The sequence below is a fragment of the Thalassophryne amazonica genome, chromosome 1, assembly GCF_902500255.1.
Source record: "Thalassophryne amazonica chromosome 1, fThaAma1.1, whole genome shotgun sequence".
In the NCBI taxonomy this organism is placed as follows: Eukaryota; Metazoa; Chordata; class Actinopteri; order Batrachoidiformes; family Batrachoididae; genus Thalassophryne; species Thalassophryne amazonica.
Genome location: NC_047103.1, coordinates 51,613,827 through 51,632,882, shown reverse-complemented (window position 1 = coordinate 51,632,882; position 19,056 = coordinate 51,613,827). Strand labels below are relative to the sequence as shown.

The 19,056-nt window shown below is 41.2% G+C and overlaps 1 protein-coding gene across 1 annotated transcript in view; it reads right to left on the bottom strand.

Annotated features, from left to right (window-relative positions):
* Positions 1–19,056, bottom strand: part of prex2 (phosphatidylinositol-3,4,5-trisphosphate-dependent Rac exchange factor 2) — a 432,315-nt gene that overhangs the window by 47,335 nt on the left and 365,924 nt on the right. Inside the window, exons 37-38 of the mRNA XM_034169827.1 lie at positions 1,999–2,065; positions 1,096–1,286 (exon numbers count right to left, since the gene is read on the bottom strand). Of these exons, the coding sequence (XP_034025718.1) occupies positions 1,096–1,286; positions 1,999–2,065 (258 nt within the window). The remainder of the gene's footprint in view (positions 1–1,095; positions 1,287–1,998; positions 2,066–19,056) is intronic.

Below are 19,056 nucleotides of genomic sequence, written 5' to 3'. Positions count from 1 at the left end.
TCAAGGTTGAGAAAATTAATTATTTATATTTAATCTATATCCTGTTGGCTGTAACACACAAAACCGGGATTTCTGCAGTTAATAATGACTTTGGTTTTGTGCATACTCTCATGAAGTGTCATTTATGACTCAACCTACACAGGTTTTGTACCAAAAATGCCTATCATTCTGCAGCTTTGGGTGGAAAAATAATATTTATGGAGCAATTCAGCTCACAAATAACCCTAAATATGTCAGGTCCTGTCACCTGCTGTGTCACAGTCCACTTAGCCATCACAGTCTGGGTGACTTGTGGGTAGTGTACATAAAGTAGCAGCAGCTGTTGCATAGACAGGGGCTTTCTCTTAGAGCTCAGACAACCAGGCGTCATCTCCTGTGGAAGTTCATCAAACCATCAATCACATCCAGCAAACCCATGAGAAGCGACGTGCAAGTGAGTGCATGTAAGAGATGGAAAGTGTTGTGATGTAAAAGAAAAAGTGTGCATAAGAGAGATGGGCGGGAGGAAGGGAGGAAGAGATGAAAGATGAGAGCTGAAAGTAGAGATTTAGGGTGACATACGATCAGGATATTTCTGTACTTGTGCACTGATAAATGGTGCGCTCAGCAGCAGGTGTATTAGAGGAATGTATTTAGAATTTGATGAGAATGGAATTAACTGACCTGTCTCCTTCCTGTGTAAGAGCTATGGCTACTTAAAGGTACCTAATTTTGTCTGAGAAACAGTGGGATGTGTGAAATCGAACATCCTGCTAGTAATTAATGCACAAGAATATGAATTATTAGAAAATCCCTACAGTGAGGAGTGCAGAGTTGTGGAGTCCTCCTGAGACTCCTCAGGAGACTGACAGGATAAAAGAAGGAGCGGGGAGTGACGGAAGCCGTCAAGGTACTGAAAGGCAGCAAAAAACTGCGTTCTGTTGGGTGTATTCCAGGCGGATACGTCACCAACCATGTAAAATGGCAAAAAGGAAGGCGTCTGAGTGAGAGAAATTAAGGAGGAAATTTACCAGAGAGCTGCCAAATGAGAGCAGAAACACTGTTTTACTGGAGGGCAAAAGAATGTGTATGGTGCACGCACGCGTGCAAACTCACCGATGAACACCGCTGTTGCACATGACGACATGTGTGGCTCCCAGACGTGAGCACAGCTCGGAGGCCACAGTGAGCAGCCCCACTCCGGAAGCGCCGCAGGCGGTGAACTGACAGGCAGCAGTGCGACAACAACTGATAAAACTCTCCATCAGACGGTACAGCTCCTCCAGAGTGTTCAGCGGACGCATCACCTGGTAACAAACAGAAGGAAGGGGGAGTCGTACAGAACCCAAAAGGGAAGTAAGAAGTGACATTCAGGCTGGTTATGGGGAAAGCAGTGTGTAAAAGAAACAGGCTATAGATGAGAATGTTTTCTGGTGGTCTGTCAGTTGTTCTGGTGCTGCCCAAGTTCATCAAAAATACAGTTCTTTTCCATCCAAAATGTTTATATCACAGAGTCTACCATAGGTGGCTGTGTTTTCTATGTTATGCTATTTCTGATGCTTACAACATTATCGCATGTTTATTATCATCAGAAGCTGAACTATTTCTAAGTTATACCATTCTGCAAAAAAAGTACAATTACTTTTTTGTATTACTCTCAGACACAAAAAGTAGCCGAAAAATACCACCATCATAAACACCATGCAATTGTTTCGAACTATACATTATTCAACTGATTTAACTCCACAAAATAACTCAGTGTGCACACCTCAAAAACCAATCTAAGAATCTAAGAAGAACTGTAGGGAATGTTCAATGCACTACAGCACTTTATAAGTTATTGTTCTTAAAGTTATAGTTTTTAAAATATATAAATGTATGAAATTAGACTTGCAATTTTAATTAACTTATTCCAATTGAATTTCTGATCCTTGATTTGACATAAATATGTAAACAGCCTACATAGTGATCCTTCTCTTCATGGTTTTCCACCAGTTATTTAATGCATGTGGATCTTACCTTATCTATGAGGGCTGCTTTGGGAGCAGAGCTGGCTGACATGTTGGACTGATCCAGGCAGAACGCCCTGAGGTAGAAACAATACTTCTTAGAAACATTGCAGCACCTTCCTTCCACTGGTTGACTAGGGTTTGACTTTGGAGCATGAATCTGCTTTATGACAACACTGATTTACTTTACAATAAAAGCATCATGCTATTTTTACAAATCGGCAGAGTGAGGCATCGAGTAAACCAGACGTTGCATCTTGCCAATGGAAGGACAACATAAAACCAGAGAGCTGCAGACTGGAAAACTTGCCGTTACATGCATTCAAAAGCTGGAATATCTGGAATGATGGAAGATGAGAAATTAATTATTTCTGTGCATGTGCTCAGTTTTGTATCAGACAAAGCCAGAATGGTTTGTGTGACATTAGGGATATTTGCTTTGTACCAACTGAAAGAACACTTTACTCCAGTGCTACAATGTGCGTTTTGTGAAAATGAATGCAAATTCAGACTGTTTTCAAGGCAGTGCTTTGATTTGTCTCATTAACTCTACAACTGTTTATTCATCCAAGTGACACATCATTTGATAGATACTTTGTGTACAAGAATCTGCACTCGGAGTGGCTAAACAAAAGTTCATATGATCACAGACACATCAATCAAATCCTTTGGTCGCCTACTGCTCAAGTACAAAGAATTACTTTAAACTTAAATTCCTCTCAGAAAAGCAGGCATCAGAAAGTGAGGGAGTGACATTTTAGCCTGGAGGCTATCTTGTGCTTCTGCTGCATTTGACTCATGCATTTATTTGTTGAGAAATAGTGATGTTAAAACATTGCAAATATGTGACACAGGGTGGGGTGCAGAAACCTCCTGTGGGTTGCCCCAGTTTATGGACTTAAACTTTCCTTTAAAGTCTTAATTGATATAAAACATGACCCAGGTGCATGACACGGTGACTTTGTGGTTAGGACTGCTACCTCACAGTCAGAAGGTCCTAGGATCACTTCCTACCTGGTCTTTTGTGTATGGCATTTGGATGTTCTCCCTGTCTGTGCATTTCTTCACTTTAGGCGGTGCCGGCTTCCTCCCACTTCCAAAGACGGCTTCCTCCCACTTCCAAAGACATGCAGGTTAGGCCAATCGGTGACTCCTAACCGACAGTGAGTGAGGTTGTGAATGAGTTTGTCTGTCTGGTCCCTTTTGGCCTGTCCAGGTGGTGCCCAGTGATCACTGGGTAGCCTCCAGCATCACTGGGACTCTTAATTATGAGTGGTTATAGAATAATTGACCCAGTGGGCTCAAACTGGGTGCAGACTGATGGCAGACGATGCAGTGAGTCTGATTTTGCCTGTTGTCTATGTTTTATGTAGAAATGAATCACTGAATTCATAAAAAGCACTTCCAGAAATGTTCTTTGTTTTGTTGCTTTTTCTTTGTTTGTTTGTGTGCTTTGTTTTGTTTTGTTTTTTTGGCTGGTCAGCAGCTTTATTTTTTCCCAACAGGGTGGAAATAATAGAAGCTTCATACTCTAACCAGATATAGTGTTATGTGCAGACGCGGGTTGAGGAGCGGACCAGCGTCTGACTGAACCCAGCGCTAAATAACCAGAAAGCGGTTCCAAAAACAAAACAAATTTATTTCCCTCCTGTGCAATAATTTGTGTACAACATAAATGTGCGGTTGTCTGGCAAGGTGAAGGACGGCGCGCTCTCCAGCGCCCAAATGGATCAAAGCTCGGCGCTGCTGGACCCAGACTCACCGCCGAACGCCCCCCAGGTGGATACGACAAACTGACTCTGTGAAGGATGGAAAAGGTGAGGTAAGTCAACAGAGCTACAACAAATATCCTTCAGAGGCACACACTATCAGCAACACATTCAGGTCTGAATTTAAGCTTTATGTAAATGAGCAGCTTCTCACAACAGGTGGAGGATCATCATTTCGTACGCCACGGCAGTGAGAGGCAAACTGCACAATTCTCATCAATGTTCAAATATACTGCTTAACAAAATACCAAATTACTGTTAACACTTATTCAGACAATCATCACCTCTGATGTGTGCTGACAGCATGTGTCCCTCACCCGTCCTCCTTCACAGGCACGATGTGTCAAACCCAGGCGCGGTCCTCAGCGTCTCACAAACGAACATCACAAGGTCGAGTTCCCGGCAATTCTGCTCGAATCACTCATGGCTTAAATGCAGAACGCCATCTCATTATCTGCTTCAGCTGAAACTCTTTAAGTTTGCACGTGAGCATCATCCACAGGTGCTGCAAGTCATTAGGCCTGCACGTGAACATCCTCCACAAGTGCAGCCAATAATGCTGATGAGGGTGAAGGACTCTTCTGCCAGCACCTTCTCCACAGACAAAAACCAGTTTGCATACCACCTGGAGAGCAAAGAAAAGAAAACAACACCAAAATGTCCAGCCAAACCCCCCAACACACAACATATAGCACCCAGTCATAACTTACAAATCCCATAATATGATGCACAATCCTATTTTAGTTTCAGGAGAATCACCAACTGTGGAGTCGGGCCTTTTGTTTGACTGGAACTAGAGCTTCTGAACAAAAGGGACAGAATACATCTTTCTTTCTGAAAAATCACTTTTTTTATTTCGATCAAGGAATAAACACTTGTGATTAGTTCACATCAAACCCATTCTTCAGATTCTCTTGACATGCTAGTATGTGTGTTTCTGTCAACCCAGTCTCATGGACTGTCATGATCCAGCAGCATGAAATATACATTAATCTATTGGTTTGTCATATTGTCACGAAAAGTGCTAAATTTTCATCATAGGAGCACGAATTCATTCTAATTCATTCCATGATGGCTTCACATAATTAAAAGTGCAGCAGCAGGGTTGGGGGTGGTTAGGGTTAGGGTATGGTTAAGGTTAGGGTTGGAGGTAGGAGTAGGGTTAGTAATAGTAAGTTAAAAAAAAAAAGTCATGAAAATTTGAATAATTTCGTGAAGGGAGGATGACAAAAAAAAAAAAAAACTAAAACAAAAACATGAGACTGGGCTGGTTTTTGTTGAGATTGCAGAGGGTGCGATAGTGGGAAGGTGACTAATCACCAAAATCAGACTTATCTACTTGCATCAGATGCCATTAACGCCAAGGAACTCTTGTGCCTCTGGTGACAAATATCTTGCCAGTTTCTGCACATTTTGAACTTTGGCAGCCTTGCCACGTAGCTACCTAGCCCCCGGAGGGCCCAATTCAACCCGAGTAAATAAATGGTAAATGGACTGCATTTATATAGCGCTTTTCCATCTGCATCAGAAGCCCTTTACAATTATGCCTCACATTCACCCAAACACACCAATGTCAGGGTGCTGCCATGCAAGGCGCTCACTACACACCAGGAGCAACTAGGGGATTAAGGACCTTGCCTAAGGGCCCTTAGCGATTTTCCGGTCAGCCTGGGTTTTGAACCGAGGATCTTCTGGTCTGAAGCCCAAAGCTTAACCATTAAAACATCACCTCCCCTTCCACAAGTACAGCCTCTCTAGCACTAACTTCAAAAATAATCCTGTGCATCTCCAAGGTATTATTGTGGACTTGGGACCTTCTTGCCCACAATTAGAAAGCAAGCCACCTTACGTCTATTAAAAGTATACAACCAGAATTTTGAAAAACTGTAGAGTTGGGCCCTTCATAAATTCACTAATTCAAGTGATATCAAACTGCAGAAAATGTTAAAATAATCACGCAATAGTTGTTTTTATTGAGCTCTACTGAGTGAAAAACATACTGGCAATCTCCTCTTTGCACCACATTAGGTCATCAGGAGCACTGACTGCCTTTCTGAGAAAAGTAGACCATTTGCTCATGATGGCACTCCACAACCACACTATCAATCACCACAGTAACTTGGTTTCACCTCAGTAGAAGTTCACACTAAGCATCTCATCTTGGGCATCAATCCAAATGCCGTTGCCTCATTCATTCATGAAGTGCACCAGATTTGCTGCAATTACAGTTCCCTCCACGTGAGGCAGCACCAGCCTGGTATCCTTATGGACACTGTCAGTGCGCCGCATCGAGTCCAACTGAGGTTGAGTGCTACTGATGCAAACTCAGCAGTCTGCAGCCCCATCAAATCTTTGCAATGCAACATTGTGATAAAAATAGCAAAGCTACACTGCGTTAAAGCCCCTGTAATAAAATCACATACTCCATTACTTCTTGCCAGAAGCAGTAATAATGCACAACACAGCGCTACGTGTTTCTGAAAACGCTGTCAACAACAGAAATATTTATCTGTAGGAATTGGAGTAACAACGGCGTACGAGGGAAGGAGATGCAGCACAAGAATCTGTGGTTAATTTATCTGCATTCATTCAACTGTTAAGTGATTAAAATCAGGCCAAGAGGCATTCATTCATTATGACGGTGGCATTTCTGTTCCACAAAATATTAATGAATTTAATCAATCAAGGCAGAGTTGCCACACTTATCTTGGGAGATTTTATGGTTATTTCAAACCACCAAGTTAAATAATTAATCAAGAACACAAACGTACGCTGATACGATTTGCACTTCTAAAATCCTGACGCAATAATCTGGGAAAAATCTTCAACAGCATTCTCTGAGGTGATCTTTATAGATATGTCATTTTTGCTTTGGTGAAGGTCATCCTTTATATTTTCAAATTTAAAACATCTCAAATCAAAAATAAATAAATAAAGTAACCATGTTCACTAACAGCCTCCTGCAGACTGATTCAGTCATTTTTGCATCTTATCTTTTGTGCAGGTGTCACAGGAGCAGGACAGACGTGATGTCACAGGTGACGGGGGTGTTGCTGAGGTGTACTTACACGTGCTATTGTGCTGCCTGAGCAGACGTATAAACTTCCCAACCTCCAAAGTGCAACACGTCACAAGTGCTCATTCAAACAGCCGCTGTGACACTCCTCTTGGAACCACAGCAGTTGTACTTTCTTTCAGAAGTAGCTGTACAATGACTAGAACTTGCTCTGACATGACGCAAACTGAAAATCTGCAGGATTTCCAACAAGTTGCTGGATATCAAAGCTGGGCTACACACAGGTAGTGTGACTGCTGTACAGAGTGGAAGAAGAATTTGTGACTTCTTCCCATAGAGCACTGGTGTTATGCTCCTCTGGAATGTGTCTGGGTGTCTAAACTGTTCAAAGCTTGCATTATCTGGGTGATGGGTAGGGTTGTGGAAGCCAACAGTTTAGGTGCTATTGTCAGTGAGGAAAGGTTAATTGACTGTCTTCATAGATGATCCTGTGATTTTTAGAGAATCAATGGATACCCTGACTGCAGCATTTGAAAAGTTGAGTGAGGAGTTCAATCAATCAATCAATCAATTTTTTTATATAGCGCCAAATCACAACAAACAGTTGCCCCAAGGCGCTTTATATTGTAAGGCAAGGCCATACAATAATTATGTAAAACCCCAACGGTCAAAACGACCCCCTGTGAGCAAGCACTTGGCTACAGTGGGAAGGAAAAACTCCCTTTTAACAGGAAGAAACCTCCAGCAGAACCAGGCTCAGGGAGGGGCAGTCTTCTGCTGGGACTGGTTGGGGCTGAGGGAGAGAACCAGGAAAAAGACATGCTGTGGAGGGGAGCAGAGATCGATCACTAATGATTAAATGCAGAGTGGTGCATACAGAGCAAAAAGAGAAAGAAACAGTGCATCATGGGAACCCCCCAGCAGTCTACGTCTATAGCAGCATAACTAAGGGATGGTTCAGGGTCACCTGATCCAGCCCTAACTATAAGCTTTAGCAAAAAGGAAAGTTTTAAGCCTAATCTTAAAAGTAGAGAGGGTGTCTGTCTCCCTGATCTGAATTGGGAGCTGGTTCCACAGGAGAGGAGCCTGAAAGCTGAAGGCTCTGCCTCCCATTCTACTCTTACAAACCCTAGGAACTACAAGTAAGCCTGCAGTCTGAGAGCGAAGCGCTCTATTGGGGTGATATGGTACTACGAGGTCCCTAAGATAAGATGGGACCTGATTATTCAAAACCTTATAAGTAAGAAGAAGAATTTTAAATTCTATTCTAGAATTAACAGGAAGCCAATGAAGAGAGGCCAATATGGGTGAGATATGCTTTCTCCTTCTAGTCCCCGTCAGTACTCTAGCTGCAGCATTTTGAATTAACTGAAGGCTTTTTAGGGAACTTTTAGGACAACCTGATAATAATGAATTACAATAGTCCAGCCTAGAGGAAATAAATGCATGAATTAGTTTTTCAGCATCACTCTGAGACAAGACCTTTCTGATTTTAGAGATATTGCGCAAATGCAAAAAAGCAGTCCTACATATTTGTTTAATATGCGCTTTGAATGACATATCCTGATCAAAAATGACTCCAAGATTTCTCACAGTATTACTAGAGGTCAGGGTAATGCCATCCAGAGTAAGGATCTGGTTAGACACCATGTTTCTAAGATTTGTGGGGCCAAGTACAATAACTTCAGTTTTATCTGAGTTTAAAAGCAGGAAATTAGAGGTCATCCATGTCTTTATGTCTGTAAGACAATCCTGCAGTTTAGCTAATTGGTGTGTGTCCTCTGGCTTCATGGATAGATAAAGCTGGGTATCATCTGCGTAACAATGAAAATTTAAGCAATACCGTCTAATAATACTGCCTAAGGGAAGCATGTATAAAGTGAATAAAATTGGTCCTAGCACAGAACCTTGTGGAACTCCATAATTAACTTTAGTCTGTGAAGAAGATTCCCCATTTACATCAACAAATTGTAATCTATTAGACAAATATGATTCAAACCACTGCAGCACAGTGCCTTTAATACCTATGGCATGCTCTAATCTCTGTAATAAAATTTTATGGTCAACAGTATCAAAAGCAGCACTGAGGTCTAACAGAACAAGCACAGAGATGAGTCCACTGTCCAAGGCCATAAGAAGATCATTTGTAACCTTCACTAATGCTGTTTCTGTACTATGATGAATTCTAAAACCTGACTGAAACTCTTCAAATAGACCATTCCTCTGCAGATGATCAGTTAGCTGTTTTACAACTAACCTTTCAAGAATTTTTGAGAGAAAAGGAAGGTTGGAGATTGGCCTATAATTAGCTAAGATAGCTGGGTCAAGTGATGGCTTTTTAAGTAATGGTTTAATTACTGCCACCTTAAAAGCCTGTGGTACATAGCCAACTAACAAAGATAGATTGATCATATTTAAGATCGGAGCATTAAATAATGGTAGGGCTTCCTTGAGCAGCCTGGTAGGAATGGGGTCTAATAAACATGTTGATGGTTTGGATGAAGTAACTAATGAAAATAACTCAGACAGAACAATCGGAGAGAAAGAGTCTAACCAAATACCGGCATCACTGAAAGCAGCCAAAGATAACGATACGTCTTTGGGATGGTTATGAGTAATTTTTTCTCTAATAGTTAAAATTTTGTTAGCAAAGAAAGTCATGAAGTCATTACTAGTTAAAGTTAATGGAATACTCAGCTCAATAGAGCTCTGACTCTTTGTCAGCCTGGCTACAGTGCTGAAAAGAAACCTGGGGTTGTTCTTATTTTCTTCAATTAGTGATGAGTAGAAAGATGTCCTAGCTTTACGGAGGGCTTTTTTTATAGAGCAACAGACTCTTTTTCCAGGCTAAGTGAAGATCTTCTAAATTAGTGAGACGCCATTTCCTCTCCAACTTACGGGTTATCTGCTTTAAGCTACGAGTTTGTGAGTTATACCACGGAGTCAGACACTTCTGATTTAAAGCTCTCTTTTTCAGAGGAGCTACAGCATCCAAAGTTGTCTTCAATGAGGATGTAAAACTATTGACGAGATACTCTATCTCCCTTACAGAGTTTAGGTAGCTACTCTGCACTGTGTTGGTATATGGCATTAGAGAACATAAAGAAGGAATCATATCCTTAAACCTAGTTACAGCGCTTTCTGAAAGACTTCTAGTGTAATGAAACTTATTCCCCACTGCTGGGTAGTCCATCAGAGTAAATGTAAATGTTATTAAGAAATGATCAGACAGAAGGGAGTTTTCAGGGAATACTGTTAAGTCTTCTATTTCCATACCATAAGTCAGAACAAGATCTAAGATATGATTAAAGTGGTGGGTGGACTCATTTACTTTTTGAGCAAAGCCAATAGAGTCTAATAATAGATTAAATGCAGTGTTGAGGCTGTCATTCTCAGCATCTGTGTGGATGTTAAAATCGCCCACTATAATTATCTTATCTGAGCTAAGCACTAAGTCAGACAAAAGGTCTGAAAATTCACAGAGAAACTCACAGTAACGACCAGGTGGACGATAGATAATAACAAATAAAACTGGTTTTTGGGACTTCCAATTTGGATGGACAAGACTAAGAGACAAGCTTTCAAATGAATTAAAGCTCTGTCTGGGTTTTGGATTAATTAATAAGCTGGAATGGAAGATTGCTGCTAATCCTCCGCCCCGGCCCGTGCTACGAGCATTCTGACAGTTAGTGTGACTCGGGGGTGTTGACTCATTTAAACTAACATATTCATCCTGCTGTAACCAGGTTTCTGTTAGGCAGAATAAATCAATATGTTGATCAATTATTATATAATTTACCAACAGGGACTTAGAAGAGAGAGACCTAATGTTTAATAGACCACATTTAACTGTTTTAGTCTGTGGTGCAGTTGAAGGTGCTATATTATTTTTTCTTTTTGAATTTTTATGCTTAAATAGATTTTTGCTGGTTATTGGTAGTCTGGGAGCAGGCACCGTCTCTACGGGGATGGGGTAATGAGGGGATGGCAGGGGGAGAGAAGCTGCAGAGAGGTGTGTAAGACTACAACTCTGCTTCCTGGTCCCAACCCTGGATAGTCACGGTTTGGAGGATTTAAGAAAATTGGCCAGATTTCTAGAAATGAGAGCTGCTCCATCCAAAGTGGGATGGATGCCGTCTCTCCTAACAAGACCAGGTTTTCCCCAGAAGCTTTGCCAATTATCTATGAAGCCCACCTCATTAGTTAGTGCATCTGGGTTTGAGAGGATCCTAGCTCAAGACTAAGATCCGGGGTTTCAATGATGCCCTGCACTTTGTCAGCAGAAGTTTATCTGAGCAGTTAAAATGCTGAAATGTGGAGATGCTCATTTATCTCAGCAGTGACATAGTGACATTCATTCTAACCTCTGAGGTCAGGAAAGACACCTGAGATGAGCTTATGGGGTCACGAGGTCCTTGAACAATGTACATACAGTTGTGCTCATAAGTTTATACCCTGGCAGAATTTTAGATTTTTTTTGGCCATTTTTCAGAGAATATGAATGATAACACAAAAACTTTTTTTTGCCACTCATGGTTAGTGGTTCTGTGAAGCCATTTTAAATCATAATGACAATAGAAACTAACCAAATGACCCCGATCAAAGGTTTACATACCCTGATGATTTTGACTTGATAACATGTACACAGGTTGACACAAACAGGCTTGAATGGCTACTAAAGATAACCATCCTCACCTGTGATCTGTTTGCTTATAATCAGTGTGTGTGTGTAACAGGTCAGTGAGTTTCTGGGCTCCTGACAAACCCTTGCCTCTATCACCCAGTGCTGCACTGATGTTTCTGGCTTCTGAGTCATAGGGAAAGCAAATAATTTGCAGGAAAAGGTAAATAAACTGCATAAAACAGGAAAGGGCTATAAAAAGATATCCAAGGGACTGAGAATGCCAATCAGCAGTGTTCAACCTCTAATTAAGAAGTGGAAAATTAGGGATTCTGTTGGAAGCAAACCACAGTCAGGTCGACCAACAAAAATTTCAGCAACAACTGCCAGGATAATTGTTTGGGATGCAAAGAAAAACCCACAAATAACTTCAGCTGAAATACAAGACTCTCTGAAAAAAAAAAGTAGTGTAGCTATTTCAAGATGCACAATAAGGAGGCACTTAAAGAAAAATGGGCTGCATGGTCAAGTAGCCAGAAGAAAGCCATTACTAAGTAAATGCCACAAACTATCCCACATACAATACGCCAAATAGCACAGAGAACAAAGTCATTTGGAGTGATGAGACCAAAATTGAACATTTTGGCCACAACCATAAATGTTACATTTAGAGATGAGTCAACAAGACCTATGATGAAAAGTACACCATTTCTACTGTGAAACACCAAGGTGGATCTCTGATATTTTGGGGATGTGTGAGCTACAAAGGCACAGGAAACTTGTTCAAAATTATTGGCAGGATGAATGCAGCATGTTATCACAATATACTGGAGGAAAATTTGCACTCATCACCCCGGAAGCTGCGCATGACACATGCTTGGATGTTCCTACATGTCAACGATCCAAAACACAAGTCCAAGGCCTGTAATTGGCTACAGCAGAATAAAGTGAAGGTTCTGGAGAGGCTACCTCAATCTCCTGACCTCAATATCACTGAGCCACTCTGAGGCGATCTCAGACATGCAATTCATGCAAAACAGGAACTTACAGGAACTGGAGACGCTTTGCCAAGATGAATGGGCAGCTTTACCAGCAGAGAAGATAAATAGCCTCATCCATAACTACCATAAAAGACTCCAAACTGTCACTGCTGTTAAAGGGGGCAATACACGGAATTAAGAACCGGGGTATGTAAACTTTTGATCAGGGTCATTTTGGCAGTTTCTGTTGTCATTATTTATTGTCAACACATATGTTTGACAATAAATGGCTTCACATAACCACTGATCATGAGTGAAAAAAGTTGTTTTTTTCATCATTTATATTCTCTGAAAAATGGCCAAAAGAAAAATCTAAAATTCTTCTTTACTCCACTTGACAAGCTGCACGTCGTGTTGGCAAGCAGATCGCACCACATAGCATGACATGTATGCATGAAGGATTTTTTTGAACATTTCAAAATTCTTTTTGTGCAATTGCTTGCGCCGGTGCCCCTCTCACGTTCAGTCTACACCTGTTGAAGACAAATTTACTCTCCTGCACGACACAGATCATGCAAGTGTGTGAATCAAAGTCATGCAAGTGTCAGTGGGCCATAACGCATCCATTTTATGCCTTCACATGCTGCCACCTGTGAAGTATTTCATCCCCTTTTGGAAATTTATCCTTTAACCTTCCATTGAACACTTTTAAACAACTATGAGCAGAGTTTGCCGAGGGTTCAGACAGAGCTAACAGCCCGTGTAATTGTTTCAAGATGGCCTTATCTTTCAAAAGATGCTCATGATAATCTGGGAACTACACAGTGATTCATCACTAACAACCACAATTGTTTTCATTAAGCACCAGTGAGCACGTTAAGAGGCGCAATGGCCACAATGCAGTGTGCTGAATGATCTAACGATGGGGTAAGTGGGTGGTGTAGTGGATCAATTGCTTGAAACACTAAATACTATCATCATTAAAGCTTCTACAAATGTGTTTGCATCTGTGCATAAGGCCTGGGTGTTGTGGAAAAACTGACAAATACGACAAATACTGTGAACAAGAGTTAACTGTCCAAACAAAAGATCATCTTGCTTGTGTAGTAGGAGAACGTCACACTTTGGAAACAACACAAAACAAGCACCAAGCAATCGTTCACTGCAGGTTTGACTCATCTGTCCATCGGGACTTTTGGCTGCAAGCACACTCGTCCGCATCCTCTTTAATGGCTGGCTGCACAGACTGTTATCTTGAAGGTCTATAAGAGATTTTGCACAAGAGGAGTTGTCTGAACTACAAATGCACTGCTCTGTTTCATCTGCACACAGTTACAGTTATTGGTTTGAAAAAATAGTGCCTTGATCAGAGATAGTAAGTCCCTTCGGCTGCTCCCTTGTTTGCACTCGGGGTCGCCACAGCAAATCCAAGGTGGATCTGCATGTTGAATTGGCACAGGTTTTACGCCAGATTCCCTTCCTGACGCAACTCCACTTCACATGGAGAAATGTGGCAGGGGTGGTATTTGAACCGGGAACCTTCTGCACTGAAACCAAGTGCAAACGTGAAGACAAAATATCTCTCCAAAATTATCATGTAACTGCATTGCAGGACATGTCTGTCTTCACAAAGTTAATAAATTAAATCAATTAAAGCTACTTTTACAAATACAAATATATTTTCTTAACTAAAAGGGCATCCAGAGAGCACATTCATCAGCCAAGGTTGAGCAGACCTCTGTCTACATCTTTGACAGTCTCATTTCATTTCTTTCTATTCATTGTTCTGCAATGTTCTCAGATTCTGATTTCTCACCTTTGTTTGACTGCTGATCTGTGATCCTCATCTTTATTTCTCACTAGTTGTCTTCGATCTTGACAGCTAACCTGATCCTGATCACTCATCTTTAATGCTGACCTTAGATTGGATGGATGCACTTTAATCCTACTCTTTGGTCCTGATCACTCATCGTTACTGCGAACCTTCGATCTCACTGATGAAGTTTGATCCTAATCTTTGATGCTATTTGTTGAGCTTTGGTCCAAATCACTTGTTTTTTTGTTGGCATTAAAGCTGACTGTTGAACACTGATCCTAATATTTAATATTTGTGGTGAGCTTGGATGCTGATCACTGAACTTTGATTCTGACAGCTGACGTGATATTAATCACTGAGCTTTGATCTTAATTGGTGAAGTTTGATCTGATCAGTCATCTTTACTGCTGACCTTAGTTGTCATTGACAAAGCTTGATATTAATCTTTGATTCTGGTTGCTTTAATCCTAATCAGTCATCTTTCTGCTGACATTTGATCTGGCTGTTGAACATTGATCTTAATCTTTAATGTTGGTGCTGAGCTTTGATACTGTACACTGAACTGAGCAAAACATGGTTTGGGTGTTCTATTAATGCATTTTTTAAAGACTGGGAAGTGGCTTACTTTTTAACTTTGATCTTGATTGGTGATGTTTGATCCCAATCAGTTATCTGTACTGCTGACGTTCGATCTGACTAATGACCTTTGATCCCAGTCTTTGATCCTCTTTGCTGTGTGTGTGTGTGTGTGTGTGTGTGTGTTGTCAAAGGCAAGTTTCATACCAAGGGAATCTTGCATTTAATCTTTGACAAAACAAACACACATGTGGATCCCATCTTTGAACTTTGTTTTCTGACCTGACCTTTGACTGACCAAACCAGAAGTCCTGACTAAAGGATGTCTTTACACTGACAGACATGTCAGAAGAGTTGGGAATTAAATCAACAGCAACACAAGGAGGACATTTTTGTGACAACCACAAACGATGCTGTTTATTTCTTCTTGTATACACAAAAATATATATTTAAACAGTGACTCTTGCTTTGTTTCTTAAGGGGTACATATCACAGCCTATTGTGCAATCCTTTGGCTTCTGTTTAAAAGCAAATAAAATTAGAATGATCAGAATTTGAAGTCGAAGTCACGTGTGGTAAATCTTCTTGGATGAATATTCCATGAAGTTTTTGGTTTCATTATTCTAAAGTAGTTCATAAGCTAAAATGGAGACAACATGATGAGATGATAGATATTTGAAAAGTGATCTTGACATCAAAGTGACAGTTTTGCCAAAGTTGGAGCATGTGAGATTTCCTGTGAAAGTGACTCTAATGTTTTCATGATATTGCTTTTATTTTCTGGAACTGCTCCTCTGTGACAAAACAGAGGATACGGTTAATGCTAATAAGGTGGTTTTAAAAGATGAAGCAGTGCAACGTGGAATGTAGTCTTCCTGTATGTAAATCTACTGCGCAGACTCTTGTTTCATAAGATATGAAGGGAACCAGATGTCAGCACAAGTATCAGCTTGAGTTTGGCTTCATTTTTGCACAGTGTGAGCAAACTGGTGCGCAGTGTCCAAAAATTGTCCACCTTTATTTACGGCTCTATCTTTGCACATATCATTAGTAGAAGCAAAGCCAAACTACGCCATAATCATTGCGCTCATTTGCTACATGTGTGGCTCCAAAACAGGATGAGATTGGACTCTCCTGCAGACCTGCTATGATAGAAATAAAGTCAGAGATGGTAAATTATGTTTGGTTTGCAGGACCTGGATTAAATCCTCTCAGCCTACGACATTATGCCAGCGGTTTGGAAACCAGACAACTCAAACACTTTAATTATAGCTGAAAAACGACATTAAGCCCACACACAGTGTGCAAACACACCACTAAGAACAAATTACATGTACTTTATGTACACAGGGTCTAAATCCACTGAGTTTCTAAGATTTCCCACCCAGTTTCAGCCTTTTAGTGTACACAGAACCTCAAGTTGAGCTGCCTCACCTTAATGACAGGAACCCGAGGGCCCCTGCGGCTTCTGTACACATCGTTATCATTTCTCCTCAGCCAGTAGCATTACTCTGACACAAAGGTCCACAAAGAAACCACTTTATTCTCAGTTTGAGAACATCCACCAGTCACAGCTGCAAACCTCTGCGTGTAATCATCATTATATTTCTCTTGTCCATATGTGTATATTTTCTTTCAGCAGAATAGAAAGTGCAGGTGAAGCGTACTCCAAGCCTTTTGTACATCAGTTGGCACATACACAGAATACCCAGCAGCCTAATGGAGGGTTTGGCTGAAGGCCAGAGATGACCCGCTCTGATTTTTGTTTCCTCTGGCCAATGAGAACACTTAATTTTCTTTTTTTGTGTGATTTGCTTGTGACAACGGGACATTCATGTTGGGAAAGTGTAGGAACACGGACCCACAACAGGGGGCGCAAATGAACGGACAATGGAGAAAGTCAAATCACAAAGTTTTACTGTTGTGAATCCACACAACAAACACAACAGATTACAAATACAGCAGTAACCGAATTCCAAAGGTGTCGTGTGGGCAGGCTCGACGATAGGAGACGTCTGTCCGAGTCGAACCGGAACCACCCGATTTCCTCTGCCACCGAACCCCGGGGATACTGGAGCCGCCAAGTCCCGAACCCCAGGTGGCCACTGCCTCCGCTCGTCGGATCCGGTACTGCTGGCAAGGAACAGAAACAGTCAGGTGTGGGTGCGGCTGCACCCAGCAACACACAGGGTGGAAACACCACCTCCACCTCTTGTCAGGAAAATACAGGTGAGTGCAGGAATGTGAGTACTTATCCAAAATACAGTCTCCTGCTGTCTTTTCTCTTTCTGTGTAAAGGCAAAAAGTATTTAATGGTCAAAAGATGATTTGTTTGGCTGGATACGTTACCTCCTTGGTAGAGCGATATCTCGGCAATGAGGTGGAGATGCCGTCCTGCTGATATACCTCCCTGTTGATTGATATCAGCTGTCTCGTCTCAGGTGATGGGTGACAGCTGTCACCCTGGCTGCTCCTGTGAGGCGGCAGCGCCCTCTGGTGCCTGGAGCCCGCACTCCAGACAGGGCGCCCTCTGGTGGTGGTGGGCCAGCAGTACCTCCTCTTCAGCGGCCCCCACAACAATTCAAGGCCCTTAACAGCAAAGGAGCATTAGCAGTCAAACATCAGCCTCAGTGAAGAGGGAACAAAGGTGCAGATGTTTTCAGGTGAGCAGCGTGGGAACACGGCCACTGGCATGACATCCTCCATTCAAAAGGTATAAAAGAAATGAGAAAAACCTCTGAAAAGGGATAAACGAGCAATTCATCTTTCACACCAATGAGGAGTGTCTGGCTTTAATGTCATTCAGTATGTGTGACCCTGAACAGAGCTGCATTCTGGTCCACATACAGAAAATCACTCCACTTTCCCAACTTCAATCAAAGTAATTTCTTTCTGCTTCTCACACCCATAGGTGTTCCCGAAGAGCTGGTTTAAAGCTCAAATGAGGCAGCTCCAAATGTTACCATCTTGCCAGTGCTTGACTTCAATGAACTCCTGCCCAACCCATAAATGGATAAAGAGTTGGCGCATGGGTAAGGCCGGTGTGACCTGATGAAGCCCAATCATGCCACCCCATCTCAGAATTACAAAACAACATAAAACTAGAAAGCAAAAGGTGGTCTGGGTGTTTTATTAATGCATTTGTTGCAGACTGGGCAGTGGTTTTCATAAATGGTAGCTTGGAGTAAGGGTATGAAGAATTCTGACCAGAATATTGCCTCAGTAAATGTGGACCAACAGTGGAAATAATGTCACCAAGCTCTCAACACTTGCTAATTTGTGCTAACAATGTTAATATACAAACAAAATAATACTGAAATTTCACTCAACAGAAATATAGTGTATAGCGCAGACCTTTTTCATGGTCCGTTAGAACAACCATACGGCAAGTCATATTATCTCAAATACTTGTAATAAAATGCTGTCAAATCCACAGCAGCTAGCAGAAGCCACTGCTAGCACAGGCTTTTGCTAGCAGGCTGCTGGAAGCCTCTCGCCAGCACACAGCTGATACTCAAAATGACCATGCCCCTAATTATTCATAACTTTATGTCTTTAAAAAGCTTAAACTTATGACTTATTAAAAAATTACCACCTCTCCTCTGTACATTTGTCATGAAGTGGAAAACTAGCAACAGTATACAGTGAAGAAAATAAGTTCTCCCACGCTTGACCTCTGTAATTGCAAAGAAAGGCTACTGTACCAAATATTAACATTGATTTTCACAGATGTTCAAATACTTATTTGCAGCAATAACATACAAATAAATTATTATAAAATCATACATTGTGATTTCCAGAATTTTTTTTTAGATTATGTCTTTCACAGTGGACATGCACCTAAGATGAAAATTTCAGACCCCTCCATAATTTCTAAGTGGGAGAACTTAGAAATTATGAGAAAACCGCAGGGTGTTCAAATACTTATTTTCCTCACTGTATGTGACGGAGGCAAACCGGGGTGCTGTGTATGTGTTTTTCTAATCACGTTTTTAGCTTTCTGGTTTGTAACAATGTTTTCAATCTACTCTTGACTGTTAGGAGCTGTGTTTTCATCTTGTTGGTCTTCATTTTGCATGTCCATTTTGAGCTCGTTTGCTGTTAATTCCTCCAATTCAACAAGAGAAAGTGTCAAATGTCAAAGTCGCAAATCTGTTTTGCAATCCAGACCAATTGTCATGGTAATGGTCTGAGATGGGAAAATATCAGACCGGAAATCAGCCAATCAGAGTTCAAATACTATTGTGACCATATAATAATAATAAAAAAAAAAAATGTTTATTTCTGCTG